Consider the following 22,159-nt stretch of genomic DNA (forward strand, 5'->3'; position numbering starts at 1 on the left):
GATGCATGTGTGCTTTATTATTAGTGCATGTGTGAATGTGTGTGTGAATCCTTCTCATACTGTACATCTGAGCTGAGGAATAAGGGTGTGTCTGCATTACTGGTGCTGCAGACATTGTTCTGTGGGCTGATCTCATCGGGAATGTGGAGATCACAGCTGTGTGCTGATCTACTGCCAGTCTCTGTATACTACACCCAATCACTACTGCAAAACCCATACAACTAGTTCTATCTATCTATCTATCTATCTATCTATCTATCTATCTATCTATCTATCTATCTATCTATCTATCTATCTATCTATCTATCTATCTATCTATCTATCTATCCATCCATCCATCCATCCATCCATCCATCCATCCATCCATCCATCCATCCATCCATCCATCCATCCATCCTAAAAGTTTAAACAGTTAAACTTAAATGTATAGACAATAAAAGTTTTGTTCAACTGTAAATAATCCACTTAAATTTATAATTTATAATGTAGTCTTTTATGCATGAAATTGACATTGAGTCATACCCCCCAAAAGGTTCGGAGTCTGTGAGATTTTTCAGTAACACTTTATTTTAGTGTTACAATTGTCGAGTGAATGAATGGGTGAATGTGAGGCAATATGTAAAGTGGCCTGTTGAAAGTGATATATAAATGCAGTCCATTTACCGTTTTATAGTAATAACTTATGCATGATTACAAACAAATAACCCTAAACCAAAGCAAACTAATGTTCCTATCCTTATAGTAAGTAAGTAAAATACTTAAATGTATAATTACAATGTAACAAAACACCTTCAAATAAAGTGTGATTGACTTTTCTCATGTTTTGGAAAAAAAAATATTTTATGTTCACAGAGGAGCAATTCTTTTAGGATTCTTTGAAAAAAAAAAAAAAAAAAAAAGGATATTTTATAACATGTCTTTGCCTTCACTTTGCCAATTTTACTTTTGAGTATTAATTATATATTTTTTCATTTATTAATCATTATTTTCTTAAATATATATCTTACTGAACCCAAACTATTAAACGGTAGATCTTCTCCACAAGATGGCGATGTCTGCTTGAAAGTCATGCAGTCATATAGATGCTGAATTGGTGCTTTAAGAAGAAGAGACATCTGACCATCATCTGTAATTGCCTCGAAATGATATACAGTTGTAAAATAACTCAAAAAAAAAAAAAAAAAAAAAAAAAAAAAAAATATATATAAAAACATTTTATGATCTCTTTTATTTTGTTAATTTTTTCACATTTTCACAGATACTGCACAGATTGTTTCCTCCTGAAAGCTTGTGATATGTTGCCGATATATTTCCCAGCATTCATTTAACATACACTGTCAAAAAAAAAGGTACAGTGCTGTCACTGGGGCGGTACCCTAAGGTACAAAACGGTACTAATATGTACCTTTAATGTACTAATTCACACTCTTAAAGTACTGATATATACCTTTTAAGGTACTAATATATACCATTTAGGCGAGAGTAAGGTAAAAAGATATACCTTTTCACTTTTGTATCTTATGGTACCACCACAGTGACAGCAGTGTACCTTTTTTTCTGAGAGTGTACTCAAAGCTTCATTTTGAGAGATGTTCTGGAATTACTGCACGCATGATGAAGAATCAGGGGTCTCAGTTTTGAAGCTCGCAGGAAGGCTGAGTGTGAGTCACATAGTGTAGGAGTATCAGTCCGTGCTGAGCTCTGTGGCCTCTCATGATGAAACAGATGTGTGTTGCATGGACTGACTCATTGTCTGCTGATACTGAGCACAAAGACTTCAGTCACCCCCTCAAAATAACACTGGATTCAGCAAGAAACACACACAGAATTCTTCACAACAAGGCATCAACAGAAAGTCCACAAAAGAAGCAGAAAAAGGTGCTAACCGGCCAAATGTCACAAGTCGGTTGTAACAAGTAAATGCACGATGAAGGGGAAGTCTTTAATAATAAACTTGCCGTATAAATGCAACTAAACTACTTAAAAATGAGGACGTACAGAGAATGGGTGAGAAGTTATACGCAGAGTAAATAAAGGGAACTAAAAAGATTTAACAAGACATAGGTGAAGGAAAAGTCTAATTAACAAAAGAGAAACTAGATCACGGGAAACAGCATAACCGTTACACAAAAGAACAAAATAAATCAGAAATCGAAATGTCATACTAAAAAAAAGAAGATGCAAAACTCAATATAAAATCTATAAAACATTGTCAGCTGTATTTGATCATAAACTTGGCTTATTCTCCATCAAACGCTGAACATTAAGATCATCATATAAGACTTATGCTTGTTCACAAATCTTAAACGCTTGTCCTTTTGGTAAAAAAAAAAAAAAAAACTTTGCTGTCAATTATGATTTTTTTCATATTGTGTGTGTGTGTGTGTGTGTGTGTGTGTGTGTGTGTGTGTGTGTGTGTGTGCCTGTTTATGTGGTTTATGAGGATACAAATTTGTATAACTACATTGGTATTACACTGGTCTTACACAATAAATGTGGTTTATGAGTACATTTCAAATATCCTCATATTTCAAATAGCTTTAAAAACATACTAAATTATGTTTTTTTTTGAGAAAAAGTAAAAATGCAGAATGTTTCCTGTGCTGGTAGGTTTAGGGGCAGGGGCAGTGTAGGGGGATAGAAAATACAGTTTGTACAGTATAAAAACCATTATACCTATGGAGAGTCCCTGTAAACCACATAGAACATTCGTCCATTCTCCACTCCGCCTGTCCAACGTATAGGGTCACAATTTAATTAAAATTATACTTTATAAATATGTAATAATTATATAATTTATCATTACATAATGTAAAATGATTGTGTATGTATTCATCAGGTGTGCATATGAGTCAAATGCTTAACTAAAAGTCTCTTTACAAAGCTTCATTACATTAATGACAGATTCCTAAAACAAGCAGTGATGAAATGTGGCATGCAAACTGACTGAATACAACAATCAGGCATCTTGTTTTTTTTTTTTTTTTGGTTTCAGAAATATCTTCAATCTGTCAGTTGCTACACAACCAAAAATACTGTTAGAACTGATTTACATTACCATGCTTGCAATGCTATTGCTAATGTCACTTTACACAGAAACTAAAGATGCAACTATGGACTACACGAAGGAAACGCTCCTGTTCAAAGACTCAAACACAAAAGGCACTATTTTTAAAAGCCTCACACATGATTTATTAAGAGGAAAGGCAGCTTCCCAGACTGGCTGTAAAACGCAGTGACACCAGAGACTGCAGAGAGTTATTTTACAACAAACAGCAGCAGACAAATGGACAATTGTGATGATAGAGGAAAAGGAGGAAACCAGCAGGTCAAGTTCCAGAGATGGTGACACAAGTTCAGTTAAAGGAGAGATTCCTGTAGCGCATCAATAATGCAGTATCCGCTGAGAGAAACAATGACGCAGACGGTTTCATTTTCACTTTCACTTATTTAAAGCTAAAGTGTGTAGCTTTTTCGAGGTTAAGACACTTTCTTCCATCTCGGTTTCAAAATATCACTTGGTTTATTTGAATGGCTCTCATCTGTTTAAGCAGATCCACAGTCTGATTCTCCCTGAAAGACATCGAGAGGATAAATGTCTAATTAAAGACGGCTGAGAACGCTGTTCTAAAGATGAAATGAGAGCACAAGTGAAAAACAGTGATGTTACTAAAACTGTATTATGTAAGGGTATTATGTGATTCATTTGAAAGCGGAGCAGCTGTGGGAGTAACACGGAAACTCTCACTATAATCTCATCATTATAGTGTCACCTTTGACTTGTCTTGCTCAGTTGGGGACACTAAAATTATGATCCAAGTTATTCAACTAAATATACAAATAAAATTAATTAATTAAGTCTTATTTAATTCTATAAACTACTGATCTGCCAACATTGTCGCTCTATGATAAATTAAAATAAGCTGATAACATCACTGTTTTCTCCAGAACGATGAGATTCGTGCAAGCCGCTCCTATCGTGATGAAAATGATAAAATATGACTCATTTAAATTTTATAGAGAATTTACTACTTTAAAAGGCTATGAGAAAGTCAAACATGATCTAAAGCAGCCACACAACCTAAAAGACTGATGAAAAGAAATCCCTCTTACTAGAATGCATCACATTTTATTCTTAAATGTTACATTTTGAATAAGTTGTAGAATTTATAATGGGTCTGTTAAGGGAATAGATTTGTGAAGAAAGGTGACATGTTGCTATTTTTCATTAAAAACACTACAGATTAAAAAATTTTTTTACTTTTCATAAGGGAAAGTACAAGTTAGAATCAATATAAAATACACCATATGTCCTATGTAAACAAGTAACTAGTAGCTAACTAGGCTATTACATTATTGCAGTTAAGTTACAAACCAACATGTGGATGATAGGTAAGATACCCTAAAGATACCATAAAACCATTACATAAATAAATAAATCAATAAATGATGCAGTGTGCAGTGTGACTTGTAAAATACATATTTACACATGCCCATCAATACAACGCCTGAACATCCAGCATGTTCTTTAACCCCTTAAGTTCTGATTGTTTTTTTGTTTTTTGTTTTATTTTGTCTGAATGACATACACAACTTTAAAGACTCATTACTCCAAAACTATAGCAAAGAGAGTCGAATGGTAGGTATCATTTGTTAGCAAACTTTTCATATTTTTAGAAAATATAATATTTGGACAATGTAATGCTGAGAAACTGCTGATAAAAGAAGCATTTTTAATTTATTTTTTACAAATATTTCTTCTTTGAGATGCAATAACTCAGGAAGGAAATATGGCAGCAGACACATTCAAAATGTTGTGGTGATATCATAAAAGTTACAGCATTTAGAACAAAGTTAGCCTTTTTGTTAAATCCTTGACATCTATAAAACTGTTTTCAAACTATAGCAAGGAGAGTCAAATTGTAAGTATAATTTTTTAGAATACTTTTTAATTTTTTATTTTTTATTTTAAGAAAATATAATTTTTTAGTACAATTGGACAATTTAATCCTGAGAAAAGACATATTATTACAATATTATGTGTATTATATAATATTATATATGTAAGGGATAATCCACGGCTAGCCATGCATTAAAGGATGTTAATGCACGGCGTAGAGGCGAAGAACCGCCCGACGCGAAGCGGAGGGTGGTTGCCTCTAGGTCGTGCATTAAAATCATTTAATGCATGGCTAGCCGTGGATTATCCCGCTTATACCATGGTTATTTGCCAAGTTAAAAACTAATTAAAGCTGTAACTGGTATAAATTGAATAATAACAGAATCTTAGAATCTTAGCTTTCCAATGAATCTATCGCTGAGTTATTCATCTAAATACCACCGAGTGTACCGCCTGCAGACGCCACCTGACTGCTATAAAAATGAATGGCCATATCATTCAAAACTGCACTGATCAACAGAACATCAGTGAGGAATATTTTGAGATCTACACAATGGATTATGTTAAAATGATCCCTTTTTTGTGTTATTACATTCAGGGGTTGCTTAATAATTTGATTATGATTTTATTTTATTTTTTTGCAGGGGTGTACTGCGGACGGAATACTTTGGGCTTAAGGGGTTAAATAAAGAGAGTTTGAGTTGAGAAGAGAAATCTGATAAGACCTCTGGTGCGTTTAATGATTGATCCAAATCCAATTCAACTAATCTAGAACTCAAAGATCCATTATGGCCATTCTTTGTTTATAGCTGATCCCTCCATCTCCAGACAAGCTGGATTGCTGCAGTGCGGTTAATGATCCAAGTAAAAGATTGGATTTTTAGGCATAGTATTTCATCATTTATATGTATTCAAGGTCCAAAATGTAGGTTTGTACCACACTTGCAAATGGCCAGTAAATTGAGAAAATATAGAACAAAAAACATTTCTTACTGGTCATGGCCAATTTGTCCCCTCATTTGGTGCTTGGTGAGTGTTATTATTGGTCCCTTTATACATCAATGTGTTCAAACACGCAAAATACACCCTGACTGTGTGAAGGTCAAGGGCCTGTATACACACATCTACTTCAATAAATAAATGCATCTAAAGTACATGAACATATGATTTAAGCTGGAATTGTATATTAACTTTGAGCTTCTGCTACAAGATGTATTGTCACAAAAAAAAAAGTGTTACAAATAGTCATCTAAAATGTACATGGAACCTCTGGTTCATGCAATAATATCAAAAGTTCATGTTCATCATGGACATTATTACTACTGTCCGTACTATTGTGAGTTGCAACATGGCACCAGTCAATAGAGAGTGTGAAAAGAGAGAGACCGTAACAAACGTAATTCATTAATATAGAATGAGACATACATGTGACAGTTATATTAGAATGATTTCTGAATGCAGTGTTAGACTCTAATTGTATTGCACATAGCACAGTTGCTACAGAGGATAAAGTTTGTAGCACAGGCCACACAGGTGTAGCACAAGTATAAAACATATGATAACATCTTTGAAAATAACCACAAGTAGTGCAATTTATCACTTAAACAGGCATGTGACAGACAAAGGACATTAATGTTCCATACAGGACAAACAAAATGCAAACCTTTACAAGAAATGTTTTCAGACAAAAAACATTTTTATTTGCCAAAAATGGCAGCCTGAAGGAATGCAACACCACTTGCTTTACATATAGTCCAATATCACTAACTACAATCCTATCTGTTTTGGTTGAGCACCTGAAAAAGCTGCTTAATTTTCTTGTCATCAACTAACTCACTCAACTAGCTGAGGAAATGGCATAGAGACAACTACATACAGTAGAATAGCGTTGTTGTGCTTGATTGAAGGGCTGCACAATTTGTCCCAAAATTGTATTTTAATAAATCAATATTGCTAATAATAAAAAAAAATTGCTTTTGTAATAACACAATTTACAGTGTACAAAATACAAAACAGTGTCTTTAAGAATAAATAGTAATTATTATTGTGAAAATCATATTTTACAGAAAACTTTTATTTTTACAGAAAACTGCAGGGTGTTACCTGTTAAAGGGGGGGGGGGTGAAATGCTGTATCATGCATACTGAGCTTTTTACACTGTTAAAGACTTGGATTCCCATCTTAAACATAGACAAAGTTTAAAAAACTAATGTTAGACGTTTGATGGAGTATTTCTGTGTCAAAAATACTCCTTGCGGTTTCTCACAAGTTTCGGAGAGTTTTTTTCGAGTATGGGTCGGCTTGATGTCGATAGAGCTGAAGGTCTTTGTATGGGCCGTACGGGCTCTTCTCATGGAAGGGTGCGCGCGCGCGTGACTAGAGCGAGAGAGGAAATGCACGCCAATAAACACTCGCTCAGCTGCGGAGACGCTCACTTGTCTGTGAACACTTATGTCGTTATAGTCCGCGCCGCGCTCCACTTTATTCCTATGGGTGACATAAAGCGACTTCAACGCTTCAGCACAGCATTCCGGGAAGGCAGCGCTGCATTTGAACCGATTTGAACGCATAAATGACGGGAAGCTTCACAACATCACTCCAGTCGCATCGCAAAGTGGATTTCCACGGTCACTGCTGTCACAGGACTTCACCAAATCATACCAAAGAAGTGTGTTTTTGACGGAGCGGTCCCAGCGATAAAGGTTCACGGTCGGTGTCAAACTGCTTCAAAAATCTGTGCTGTTGGCTATCGTCGCGTGAGTAAACATCAGTAAACGACACGATCGCGTGCTTCGTCATTCAAATGCGCTAACGGTTACTCCATTGTTGTTCTTTGTATAACGTTACACTAGTCTGACATGCAAAACCATTTTGCTTGCTACTGCTAAGGTTTAGTCGCATACAATAGTCCATAAACCGAATCATGTCCTCATAAACTGCGAGTAAACACACACAAATGATGACAGGCCACTAAATACAGTACATACCACAGAGACGGACGTCCTGCTGTTGCTGTTTCTCCTGTTCAATTTATTTCAGCCTCCGAATCTGATTCTGGATCATATCTGAATCTGATCGATAGCCATGGTGAATCTGATCAATAGCCATGGGTTTCTCCACGCTTGAGGACGTCACTGCTTTGTGCGCATTCGTCATTCTTTCGCATTCTTTAGTTTCTGCAAGTTTTTCGCGATCATGCGTCCCCTTTGACGTTAATGGGGGCGGAATTTCCTTGTATGGGCCTCAAGGACAATTCTACCGGAAGAGCGTGAGAGAGAGAGAGGGAGAGAGCGAAAGTAACAGGCTACGCCCATCAAAGCGCTGGCTTGTAGGATGCGCTGCACAGGTGATGTGCACAATTAACAATGTCACCAAAAAAGTGCGTTTTTGGTTGCCAGACCAAGACAGTCCTGCACAGATTCCCCAAAAACCCGCGGTAAGGCAACAGTGGATGGAATTTGCTTTTCCAGATCAGCAACTGAGTTGCGCAAATGTTTATATCTGTTCGCTGCATTTCGGTGCCGACTGTTTCATAAACAAGGCCCAGCTTGACGCCGGATTTTCCGATCGCCTAATGCTGAAGGATGGAGCAGTCCCAACGATAAAGGTCCCAACGTTAGAACCGCAGGCTGTGAGTAAGACTGATTCAAATGTCTGTGTTTTTGCCTATGCCCATCAAGTAGCCCAAACATGATCACGTATAGTTAATTGATCAATGGAGCATGCGATGTGTAGTGCGTGTACATTTGTTTAGCTGGCCACTATATGTGTAACTTTATGTTTGTGTATTGTAAAAGCACTCCAAACAACAATACACAAAGAGTGGGGAAATATGTTGAACTAAATAAGCGCGCTTCTTCATTCAAATGCGCTACTATTCCATGTCTTTCTATGTAAACACTAACTTAGCCTGCCGTGCAAAACCAGTCCGCTTACTAACGTTACAATTGTCTACACAAACCATGCGTAAACACACACACACGTGCACAACTGCACTTCCCACATGTACACCTTCAAAGACAAAAATACGACGATATAATTCAAGTATAAATATGTAAATAACACAAGCCGCTAAGCATATTATATAGTTAGTGTATAACTTGTACCACATACAGACGTCCTGCTCTAGTCGTTTTTGCTGCTGCTCCTGTTCAACTGCAGCCTCTGGGTCTGATTCCGGATCATAGATGTATGGCTGTATCTGATTAAAAGCCATATTTTTATTTTGAATAAAGTTTTTTCCCGCTGTTAGGGATGACACAGCTTTACGACGCACTCAACACAATAGCAGCGGCGCGCACACGTCATTATTTAGCTCCGCTCACACGATACGCCCCCACCCGCTCGGCTTTTTTCGGAAAGACTCGGAACAGCGCATCTTTCTCATATAATTATAAAAAAAATAAAGACTTTTCGGAGATATGCAGGATGCAATGCTACTCTATAGATACTCAAGATTGACATGACACTGGAGTGTTTCACCCCCCCCTTTAAAATACATTTTATTATAAAATATTAAATTATGATTTATTATTATGCGCAATTTCCTAATTTTTGTCAGGAAATGTTATGCACCCACTGAGAGAGAAAAACAATTCTTGAACATTTCTCTACATTGGAGATTTTTTGTAAAAATAATTTTCCATACTTTTAGCCCAAAGTGGGTGTTGTTAGCATTATTAAGTACACACATGTAATGTCATGTTTGTTTCATTTATACTGGAAGCCGGAGGGCACCCTCATGCAGAAAGTCAACAAGTGAGACTCACAGAAGTTTTATAACTTATGACGTTCCAAATCCCTTATATGGACGAAGGCATCTAGATATCGCTGCAGCTAAAATAATATGCAGAGTAGTGTTGTCAAAAGTACCAACCATGATACCAAGTCGGTAATCAAATTTTAAAAAATTGACATTTTGAGGGCTGTGAGCTGGAATCGTAAAACATCTGACTGGCCACTGTGCTCATGCGTTCATCGGATGTTTCTTTGATTGGTTACAAAAATCAACACACGGGAGCGTTTGAAAGCACAAGCAGGTGTCAAACAGCGTCTTGTTGCTAAAAGAGGTGGAATAAGAGCTGGTTTTGCAGCAAAAGACAGATAAATTTGTAAATTTGTTGAATACTAATAAATTGACTAAAGTGACTATAAGTCATTTCAATAATTTTCATTGCCATTAAAGTGAAATTACTGAACCTAAATGTAGGACCCTGATAAAAATGCTCATTAAAAAGAAATCGTCAGACTTTTTTTTTTTTTTTAAACAGCTTTTTTGCATGTTTTTGCATGAACTCTTCATATGCTGGCAATACAGTTTAGCAGGGGTAGGTTTTATTACAAAATATTACATTATTATTGCCACACTCACTGGTTCCCCGCAACAGCATTGGGCTAAAATACTGTCATGCCGATGTTGCCTATGCCATTGGATTACATCGCTGTCAATTACTGCCTGAAGTTTGCATGTAAAATAAAAAAAATAAAAAGATGTCACAGGTGCTACCTGACTAGAGAAAACAAAGAAAAATGCAATTTTCTTCCCTTTTGCCAAATAAAACTTCAACACCCATAATGCACTGGGCATGTTGCAGCTCAAAGCCATTCCCCCCAGTCTGATATACTCTTGAGCAGAGTCAAACACCGCCTTGCTTTAGAAGGAAATACTTTTGGTCACAATGGGTACAAAAAGCTGTGTTCCTGGAAGGACTGGTTACAGTAGGTTTCTAGTGAATGGCAGCACAAGGCAGGCATTATTTGCTGCATGTCTAAATGCTGCAAATAATATTAAATATGGAGAGAAGAGAAAATCTGAAAAAATAACTTAAGATTGTGTTCTATGCCTAAAGTGGAGGGGAAAAATTGAGAAGCAACTCCCCGGAGCAAAATGGCATGACATACAGGTAAGAAAGCTGTTGTCATAGTGTTCCATTAGTAGAAATATGACTACTCTGTTAATAACCCTCTGTCGATCTGACTGTCCATGGGTGGAGACAAAACAATAACATAGTATAATCTGTAGTTTTCATGAAAGCCCTGGAGCTGTCAAAAGACTTTTGCTCACAAATAAATATGAAATTATCTGTCCAGGTAACACAGAAACAAGTAGTGTGTTCATTTACATATACTACAGACATTGTAACAATCAAAACGGGTTGAAAATCAACAAAGTCACAGTTTCACCACTCTTACCTTGAGTTGTACTAGGTGCACATCAACGTGCCTATTGATGCTGTCTTGCTGCACAGAGTGTGTGAGATCTCTGACTCTCTCTGTCGTGGTCCTTAGCCAGGTCTCTATCTCCGGCAGGTGGAGAACCACCTTCCAGTCGGCTCCTGTGTGCAAAGGAGGAGGTTTTTGGTACCTGCGGTAGGGATCTTGTTTCTGGGATGGCCCATCCCCGCTAACGGTGGGCCCACACAGGTCCAGATCATCGCGTTTATCGAGGTCGGGGTCCAGAGTGGGAGTTACAGAGGTTATCATAGGGGAAGAAGCCTCACTGGCCATCGGCGATACTGCAACGTTCATGGTGAAACACAGCGTGATCCTGAGGAAGGGGCCTTTTGGTTTAGCTGTTCAGAGAGAAGAGAGGATGAGATAAATAAACAAGTAGTAAGAGTGCAAAACACCGATTAATATTAAAAGAGCTGCCAGATTTTGTTAAATATGGAAAGCCAGAAGTAATTTGGAATGCAGATCTAATGGTGGTCATTGTCATGGATGACACAGCATGTAAACTGGCTCTCATGCACATGGCAAAGCATTTAAAAGAAATGGATTTCTCATCTTGGGGAATTATTTTCCATTTGGAAGGAAAAAAGCATTGCTACATGGATAAAGAGTTCTTATCACAGACAAAACACACTGAACAGCTGGTTTAGGGAATATTTTAAACGCTACAAAATTCATACTTGAAATGGCAGGCCTATATTCTGACATCCTCTAGTTCTCACTGCAGAGAGTATTTTAAAAAAAGGATTAGTCATCAATAATTTCAATTTCAATTCCCAGAAGAGAAAATGTGACTGCATACACATTTAAAAGCTGCATCTGTCACTAAGAGTACAGTCCTAAGTCACAAAACTAAGTCACAAAACTCTGGAATATTGATGTAATTGGAAATAGAAATTAATCACAAAAATCCTTTAAGATTCTTTCAAGCACCATCACACTCTGTTTAATCCCAGATCAACTATTTTGTATTACGTACATTAAGGATTATGTGCATATTCCCATGTCAACACTAGAGGCTATTTGTATGGTTGGTAAAATACAATGACAAACAATAATCAGTCTAAACAGTATTTTTCATATTTAAAAATATAAAGGTGATCAATACAAAATCTTTTTAGTGGTATTATTGTTAATTAAAATAAATTGATGATGGAAATAAAGGTGAAATCAAATGCAATATAAATAGAAAACTTAATCTAAAACTTATTTTATTTGTGTTGTTAGTGAAATGAAAATAAATTAAAGCTAAATAGAATTTGTAAAAACAAATTCAAAATTACAAAATCAAATTAAACTAAAATGAAAATATATTTAAAAAATAATTTGAAATATCAATAAATATTATTAAATTAATAATAATAATAATAATAATAATAAAGCACTACACCTTTTTTTTAAATAATCTATTACAGAACTTTCTTAAAAACCTTGCCAAGAATGACAAACCAATGCAGATACTAACAGATGGACTGAACAGCTTTATTATGAAACTCAATTATTATTCTCATCATCTTAGCAGATCTTTTTAAAGGTATACTTCACTGCCTTTTTATATTAAACTGTTATTCCCTTAACTTAAACGAGTTGATACATACCTCTCTCGTCTCAGTGCGTGCACTTAATCTCTCTGACACGCAGTGACGATCTGATAGCATTTAGCTTAGCCCACTGAGCCCAGTTCATTCACTATGGAACCAAACAGAGATCAAGTTAGAAGTACCAAACACCTCCACGTTTCCCCTATTTAAATACAGTTACACGAATAGTTGAACGATCAAGTATGGTGACAAAATAAAACGTGGCGCATTTCTAATCGGATTAAAAAGGAGAACTATAATGTATGGCGGAATAGCACTTCTGAGAGTACTTTGGCTCGGCGCAGTAAAAAGTCCCGGCCGAAACATCTTCCCTCACATCTCCCTATTGACAGAAATGAGAGAGTGAGGGGGAGGTGTGAGGAAAGATGTTTCGGCCAGGACTTTTTACTGCGCCGAGCCGAAGTACTCTCAGAAGTGTTAATCCGCCATACATTATAGTTCTCCTTTTTAATCCGATTAGAGAAGTACCACGTTTTATTTTGTCACCATACTTGATCGTTCAACAATTCGTGTAACTGTATTTAAATAGGGAAAAGATGGAGGTGTTTGGTACTTCTAACGTGATCTCTGTTTGGTACCATAGTGAATGAACTGGGGCTAAGCTAAATCCTATCAGATCATCACCGCACGTCAGAGAGATTAAGTGCACACACTGAAACGAGAGAGGTTTGTAACAACTCGTTTTAGTTAAGGGAATAACATAGTTTAATATGAAAAAGCGGTGAAGTAACCCTTTAAGATTGATTAAAGCTACAGTCTGTACATTTTCTCTTCGTCGCAATTCTCTGTTTGAAACCTGCAATTGCAGTTATTTGCGGCATTATCATCTTTACGTGCATCGGCTCCTCAGTGCAGATGAATCTAATGTTTTGAGGAGTGTGTGCGACTGTCACTGCACCGGTGTGGATACTGTACTTCGGAATCACAGAATCTACAACTTGGAAGTACGACCAAAAGAAGAATTTTCACCGCAAAATGTCATCAGAACAAGTAACATGTCTGCCACTTTTGTTGACCAAACGAGAGAAAAAATGAATCATACTACCAATGGTAATTGAATCTAACGTTCGCTTAGCTCAGATCACTTTAAAGGCCCACTGAAGTGCTTTGAAACGCGCCGCATTATTCAATGTGTTGACGTAATTTCCCCTGAAACGGCTCCAGCTGTTAGCAGCTCCTCCCCTTTTTTGAAACAGCCAGTAGCGTCTGTTTGGTAAAGCCAGTTTCCTCTAACACTGTTTACCATCACAATCTCCTCCATATCTGTCATGACCCTGGGCTGATCTGTCCATTCTCTTCCTGTCTCTGTCATGTATTTGTGTTTTGGAGCACTTGGGCTTGCTTTGATAAGTCACCTTGTGCTTTGCTGTCACTGTGGTGTCTGGTCCCACCCCCTTGTCATTCCCCTCATTGCCTTATTATTGTTTCACTCTTTCCACCTGTGCTGTATCTATTTAGATCTCCTATTTAAGTCCCTCTTGTGTGTTGTCTTGTGCCAGTTCGTTGTTTGGTGTGGCTGTGCAAGCACTCCTCTAGCCTTGTTGTCTGGCGGATTCTCTCTGCAATTGGCCCTGGTCTCGCTCTCTAACGCTGACCACGGATCTCCTTTGCTGCCCTGCTTCACGTGCCATCTGAGCACCGCCAGCCCTGCCTACTCAGTGCCTCCTGCTGCGCTTCTCTGCCTGGTCAAGGCTTGATAGTCCTAGTATCCACCGGCAGAAGGCTCTGCTATTGACTCTTGCGTTGCCTTTTCGGGACTTTTCCCTGTTCCTGTCCAGATTATTGATAAAACTTTTGTGACTCCTTTGTTCTTTTGTTTCTATCTGGACTATTGTCAGCCCATTTGGGTTGCTCCTTTTGATTTAAATAAACTGTATTTTGGTGCCTGCAGATGTAGTCTGTGTCCTGATCTGACAGAACGAACTGGCCAAGGATGGACTCAGCGGGCCCAGATCCTCTTCGATCAGCAGTCACTCAGCAAGGCATTCTCTTAGGCCAGCATGCCTCTCAGCTAACGACCACATCTAGGGAGGTGGAGTTCCTAGGTTCCCAGTTGGCTGACCTGAATGTCCAGCTCCAGGAGCTTCGCAGAGAGACAGCTAGCAGAGCAGAGGACACTGACAACCTCTCTTCTCTCCGCCAGGAGCCAGAACCTCATGCAAACAACCCACAACCCTATGATGGTAACCCTAATTCTTGTAGAGCATTTCTGTCCCAATGTTCACTGGTGTTTGCCCTGCAGCCCCGTCGTTATGCCATGGAACAGACCAAGGTTGCGTATGCCTTAACCCTGATGACAGGAAGGGCTCGCGACTGGGGTACGTCAGTGTGGGAGGCTCAAGCTCCCTTTTGCTCTTCATTTGAGGAGTTCCGTCAGGAGATGGTGAAGCTTTTTGACCGGTCAGCTCGGGGTGAGGAGGCGGCGGCTCAGCTGGCACGACTACGTCAAGGAGACCATTCAGTGAGTTTGCTATCGAGTTTACTATCGAGTTCAAGACATTAGCGGTCTCATGTGACTGGAACGAGGGGTCTTGCAGAGCAATGTTCCGTGCTGGACTTAATGAGGAGATCCAGGATGAAATCGCCACCCAGGAACTTCCACAAGGCTTCGACGCTCTGGTTGACTTGGCTCTCCGGGTGGAGAGTCGCCTTCGCCTCTGACAACGGCGCTTGATTGGCCGCCCCCCCTGGAGGGTGGGAGAACTTCCTACTGAAACCTCGGTTTTGCCTTCGCCTACATCAGCTGACCCTGAACCCATGCAGTTGGGGCGCCTGCGTCTCAGTCCACAGCAGAAACAAGAACGTCTCACCCGGGGCCTTTGCTTCTACTGTGGAAAGGCTGGGCACTTTGCCAACAAGTGCCCGTTAAAAGCCAGGGCCTATCAGTAGCTAGGGGGATCCTGGTGGGCGCTTCCCTCATTTCCCCCTCTCTGTCCCGTACCCTTCTTCCTTTTATGGTCCAGTTTGGAGGGTCAGTTCGCTCCTGCTCTGCCCTGTTGGACTCTGGGGCCGGTGGAAACTTCCTGGACCTTGGCATGGCAGAGCAGTGGGGTATTCCTGCTATTCCTCTCCCCAGTCCCATCTCTGTTCGTTCCCTTGATGATTTTCCTATCACCACCATCTCTCACGTCACACCCCCTGTAAGTCTTGTGGTTTCTGGCAATCACCGTGAGATCACCGAGCTGTACCTCCTGCATTCCCAGAGTTCTCCAGTTGTTCTGGGGCACCCATGGCTGGTACAGCACGGACCTCACGTGGATTGGGCCAGAAATTCTGTTTTGCCATTGAACCAGTTTTGTCTTGCGTCTTGTATGGGTGCTGCCTCTTCTCCTGTTTCTTTTTTTTGCTGTTTTGCAGATGGAGGCGGCTGATTTGTCAGGGGTCCCGGTGAGATACCATGATCTTTGGCAGGCCTTCAGCAAGTCCCGAGCCATGTCCTTTCTTCTTCTCACTTCCTTCTCACTTCTCACAAGTCTCTGCAAGGCCTTGCTCCCCCCTACCTCTGTAACTTGCTTCTCGCCTTCAACCCTACACGCTCTTTACGATCTGCTGATTCCAACTTTCTCGTTGTCCCTCGGCATTGCCTTGCTTCAATGGGGGGCAGATCATTCAGTGTTATTGCACCCAAAATGTGGAACTCTCTACCCCGATCACTCCGTTTTGTTACCCCTATCTCTGAATTCAAATCCATGCTCAAAACACACCTCTTTTCTGAATGTTATAGGTCTTAGAAAATTATTATTATTATTTTCCCGATTTCTCACTTATTGTACTTGCACTCTCAATTGCCTACTGTTGTTCTGTCTGCTCTTTTTGTCAATTGCCTTTATTGTTGTTTGTTTATTGTAAAGTGTCCTTGAATTCTGGAAAGGCGCTATATAAATAAAACTTATTATTATTATGTCCTTGCCTCCTCACCGGCCTTATGATTGTGCCATCAAGCTCCACCCAGGCACTTCTCCACCCAAGGGTCACCTATATTCCCTGTCTAGGCCAGAAAGAGAGGCTATGGACAAGTATATTCGTCAATCTCTTGATGCTGGTCTCATCCGTCCCTCCTCGTCCCCGGCTGGTGCAGGGTTCTTCTTCGTCAAAAAGAAGGATGGCTCCCTGCGTCCATGTATAGATTACAGAGGTTTGAATGACATTACTGTTAAGAATAGGTATCCCCTGCCTTTAATGTCATCTGCCTTTGAACTACTGCAGGGAGCCAGGGTCTTCAGTAATCTGGACAGCGTTCATCACCCCCTCGGGACACTTTGAATATCAGGTCCTCCCTTTTGGCCTGACCAATGCCCCAGCTGTCTTCCAGGCCCTGGTCAACGACGTGCTGAGGGACATGGTTAACCAATTTGTCTTTGTGTACCTTGATGACATTGTAATATTTTCTCCTTCTATTCAGGTACTGAGCCAGCATGTTCGTCAGGTACTACAACGGCTGTTGGAGAACCAGTTGTATGTGAAAGCGGACTAGTGTGTTTTCCACGCGGAGTCAGTTTTGTTCCTGGGCTACATCATTTCGGCGGATGGCATCAAAGCCGATCCCGCTAAGATAAGGGCCGTAGCCGAGTGGTTGACTCCAGACTCACGCAATGCTCTGCAGCAGTTTCTGGGATTCGCCAACTTCTATCGACGTTTCATCCGGAACTTTAGTCAGGTTGCTGCACCCTTGACGACTCTCACCTCTACCAAGGTACCATTTAGAATGAATTCGAAAGCACAGGGGGTCTTTGATGTTCTCAAGTCCCGGTTCATCTCAGCTCCTGTTCTTTCTTTTCCAGACCCTTAACGGCAGTTTATTGTGGAGGTAGATGCCTCTGAGGTTGGGGTAGGCGCGGTCCTGTCTCAGGGGTCCCCTAGAGATGGGAAGGTACATCCCTGTGCCTACTTTTCTCACCGCCTGAGCCCAGCAGAACGGAATTATGACATAGGGAATCGAGAGCTGTTGGCGGTCAGGCTGGCTCTGGGCGAATGGCGTCACTGGTTGGAAGGGTCGACACAGCCCTTCTTGGTTTGGACGGACCATAAGAACTTGGAGTATGTCCGCTCGGCCAAGAGGTTGAGCTCTCACCAGGCCCACTGGGCACAAGTGTTGAGTCCAGTGGCGGTAAGGCTCAAGTTACCTCCTACACTTGGTCGGGTACACCCAGTCTTTCATGTTTCTCGGGTTAAACCTGTGTTTCGTTCTTGCCTTAACCCATCTGTTTCTACCCCTACCCCTCCATCCCCTCGTCTAGTGGATGGTTCCCCAGTCTTCACTGTCAGAAGATTGCTGGATGTCAGATGTAGAGGTCGGGGTTTTCAATATCTTGTGGACTGGGAGGGATACGGTCCGGAGGAGAGGAGTTGGATTCCAGCTCGGGATATTCTGGACCGGTCATTGGTCGAGGACTTCTACCGGAAGCGTGGTGGGCCTCTTCCTGGGGCGCCTGGGGGAGCTCCTAGGGGGAGGGGTACTGTCATGACCCTGGTCTGATCTGTCCATTCTTTTCCTGTCTCTGTCATGTCTTTGTGTTTTGGAGCACTTGGGCTTGCTTTGATAAGTCACCTTGTGCTTTGCTGTCACTGTGGTGTCTGGTCCCACCCCCTTGTTATTCCACTCATTACCTCGTTATTGTTTCACTCTTTCCACCTGTGCTGTATCTATTTAGATCTCCTATTTAAGTCCCTCTTGTGTGTTGTCTTGTGCCAGTTCGTTGTTTGGTGTGGCTGTGCAAGCAGTCCTCTAGCCTTGTTGTCTGGCGGATTCCCTCTGCAATTGGCCCTGGTCTTGCTCTCTAACGCTGACCACGGATCTTCTTTGCTGCCCTGCTTCACGTGCCATCTGAGTGCCGCCAGCCCTGCCTACTCAGTGCCTCCTGCTGCGCTTCTCCGCCTGGTCCAGAATTGATAGTCCTAGTATCCATCGGCAGAAGGCTCTGCTATTAAATCTTGTGTTGCCTTTTCGGTACTTTTTCCTGTTCAAATCCAGATTATTGATAAGACTTTTGTGACTCCTTTGTTCTTCTGTTTCTATCTGGACTATTGTCAGCCCGTTTGGGTTGCTCCTTTTGATTTCAATAAACTGTATTTTGGTGCCTGCAGGCTGAGTCCGTGTCCCGATCTGATAATATCGCTTTGAAATGCAGCATTCTGTGCAGAATTCAAATGGGATGATTTGTTTGTTGTCTGCGCCGACTCGCACATTTGATCCACGCTGCATTCTTGTGTCTGCAATATAAATTTAGACCAGAGCCGTTGGGGTGTGTGTGCTGCTGCAGTGCGTGAAACTAACGTGAAAACAGACTTTATTCACCTTAAATGAAAGCATATTTACACTGAATTGTTTCCTATCGCATATATAGTGTGCTATGTGCCTTTCACCATGTAGAAATTAGTAAATGTGTGTTAACAACTGACCGATTTCAGCCACAGCTTCAGCAGTGTAGGGGGCGGGTTTTAGATTCTAGAGAGCATTTTGATTGAACAGAGATTCATTTTAACGGAAGTAGGAGACTGTAAATTTTGAATGCTTATATCTCCTAAATGCTAATTTTGTCATAGTTTTGGAACATACCAGCTTATTCATAACTTTAAGGCTAACAAAGTCATACTAAAAGCAAAAAACTTACATTTTAATTTCAGTGGACCTTTAACTGTTCAAATTATTATTATTGTTATACTTTGTTCTTAAATTGTTAATGTTAACAGCATTAGCATTTCATGACTATGTGTATAGTCATAGTGTATTAGCGTTACCTGTAGATTTCAAATTCCGTACATTCTAATCTTTCGCTTTAGCAGAGGAATCTCAAATTTTTACTGATGATTATCATTTGGACCTTTCTGGATTACAATCTGCCCTCAAAATGATACGTTTAATTGTTCCAGCTGCTGTGAGGAAAGGCTATGAATGATCCGCTATCTGTAGCATCCTCACATGCGATAGCCTTCTAGCATAATGGACAACAGACACATAATGACGCAAAGAAGCATTAATTCAACAGTACCACTCAAATTATAACATATTATTACAAGCTTACTGTTGTGAATCAGCTACAGTAAGGATCTGATTTTGGATCATTTTTAACCAAAAAAAGTTACGGACTGCAGCTTTATATGGAGGACCAAATTACTCAAAATTAAATAATTCAATAAATAATGAATTCAATGAAACAAAAATTAAATGTACCAGTTTATTCTGAAATAAATAAATAATTAAATCATGTATTTATTAATTTAATAATTAAATAAGTAATTTAATTAAATATTAAATAATTAATTAATTACATAAATGTATCTATTTATTTTGTAAAATTACATGAAATTGTTTAATATATTTCACAATTACCTCTTCCACACACACCATTGCTATTTTTAAAAATCTATTTTTTCATTATTTAATGTGATTTTTCAAAAAGACGTTTTTCATAATATGCTGCATTTACATGATGTCTATTTGACGAATCATGCATTTCCAAAACACCATTTTCCAGAAGATTTTTTTTCATAATAATAGAGGACATTTCACAAATGCCAATCTACAGGCAGTGGGCGGAGCTTGGCGCTGATTGGACAATCCTTTCAGATTGATTACTTTTTTCTGTCTGGGTCTGGCATAGCCTGGATGCCAGCCGAACTTAGTCCCGCCCAGAATTTTTTTAGGTCGGGCAGTTTCTGACTAAAATTGAGTATGACCACGTCAGGCTAGGTCTGGCAAGTAGCAAGGGGAAATAGGGGAATTGATTGGAAATTAATATGGAGGTAGGAATTGATCAAGATAAAAACACACTGCCTTAAACACAGCCACAGTTCTCATGGTTTTAAAATAGTCAAAATACATTTTCAGTCACAAATAAGAAATGAGAAGCACCCTTGGTGTTCTGTGATGTCATCACCACGCCACACAAAGATCGATCTGTCATATCTGTCTCTTCAACTTCTAACCAATCAGCGCCATGCTCCGCCCACTGCCTGTTGATTGGCATTTGTGAAATGTCCTCTATTATTATGAAAAAAATCTTTTGGAAAATGGTGCTTTGGAAATGCATGATTCGTCAAATAGGCGTCATTAATAAATGCTGCGAAAAACGTCTTTTTGAAAAAGCACATTAAATAATGAAAAAATAGATTTTTAAACATAGCAATAGTGTGTGTGGAAGAGGTAATTGTGAAATATATTAAACAATTTCATGTAATTTTACAAAACAAATAAATATATTTATTAAATTAATTAATTATTTAATATTTAATTAAATTAATTATTAAATTAATACATTAATTATTTAATTAATTATTTAATTATTTCAGAATAAACTGGTACATTTAATTGTTGTTTTATTGAATTCATTATTTATTTTGAGTAATTTGGTCCTCCATAGCTTTAAGTCATCATAGTGTCTGGCTAAAGTCAGTACCAGAATGCAAACTCACTACTATTGTAATTAGGGGTGTAAGAAAATATCGATACACGTGAATATCACAATATTATGTTTGGCGATACTGTATCGATTCTCAAAAACACTGTATCGATATTTATTTATTTATTTACATCCAAGATTCGTGGCTTTGTGTTCGGTTTAAACCGGTTTAAACCACAGAATGTATAACACCCAACCGCTAAATGGCAGTGTTATCTCAGAACGGAGCCAGAGAAGCGCAAGGTAAAAGTGTGTGCATCGCTAGGGTTTGCATTAGCAAACCCAGCTCTCAAGACGATAGAATTATTCCGCTCCTGCAGTATACAGAGCTGAAGTGTGGACTTATTTTGGCTTCAGCTAAAAAGAAGCCACTAAGGAAATCGACAAGAATAATTTTGTTTGCAAATTAGGCCAAGTTAAAATCTAATACTCGGTCAACACATTGAAATTAAGGAGCTCGCTTAACATCCTGACGTCACCCGCGCTGCTGAGAAGCGTTTCGATAGAATGTACTGTACGTTTTCCTCTCAATAACAAAACAAGCACACACCAAAACTGACAGCGGTGGCAGGAGAACGAAAGATAATAGCGATGTGGATATGGATGCACCAGCTCTGCAGTTCAGTAACGTTACTTGAAATAGCACTTTATACAATAGACTGCTTTATAGAAAATAGCTTAACTGTATTAAATATAAAACAAACAGTCATTCAGTTATGAAATGGACGGCACTTTCTGTTGTTAAATACTCACTGCTATACTGTGAACCTTTAAAACATTTACACATAAAGAATCCTACACTTTACATTTTACTTCACTCAGATTGCACAAAATAGTGATTAGTGATATAAATTATACTGTATTAATTAAATAAAATACTTTGTTTCGTGTTTTAGGCATATGGCTGTGTTCTTTATTCTTTTAAATTATAAAAAAAAAACACACAAAAAAGAAATATAATTTCCTCTCTTACAATATCGCAAATTTCGCAATATATTACAATATATCGTAACCCCTGTATCGTGATA

The 22,159-nt window shown here is 39.2% G+C and overlaps 1 protein-coding gene across 2 annotated transcripts in view; it reads right to left on the reverse strand.

Moving 5' to 3' along the window:
• Nucleotides 1-22,159, reverse strand: part of akap6 (A kinase (PRKA) anchor protein 6) — a 249,859-nt gene that overhangs the window by 209,464 nt on the left and 18,236 nt on the right. For both annotated transcript variants that reach the window (XM_067455963.1, XM_067455962.1), the window contains exon 2: nt 11,093-11,472. In XM_067455963.1, the coding sequence (XP_067312064.1) occupies nt 11,093-11,428 (336 nt within the window). In that variant the 5' untranslated portion in view covers nt 11,429-11,472. The remainder of the gene's footprint in view (nt 1-11,092; nt 11,473-22,159) is intronic.

The sequence above is a fragment of the Pseudorasbora parva genome, chromosome 10, assembly GCF_024679245.1.
Source record: "Pseudorasbora parva isolate DD20220531a chromosome 10, ASM2467924v1, whole genome shotgun sequence".
Lineage (NCBI taxonomy): Eukaryota > Metazoa > Chordata > Actinopteri > Cypriniformes > Gobionidae > Pseudorasbora > Pseudorasbora parva.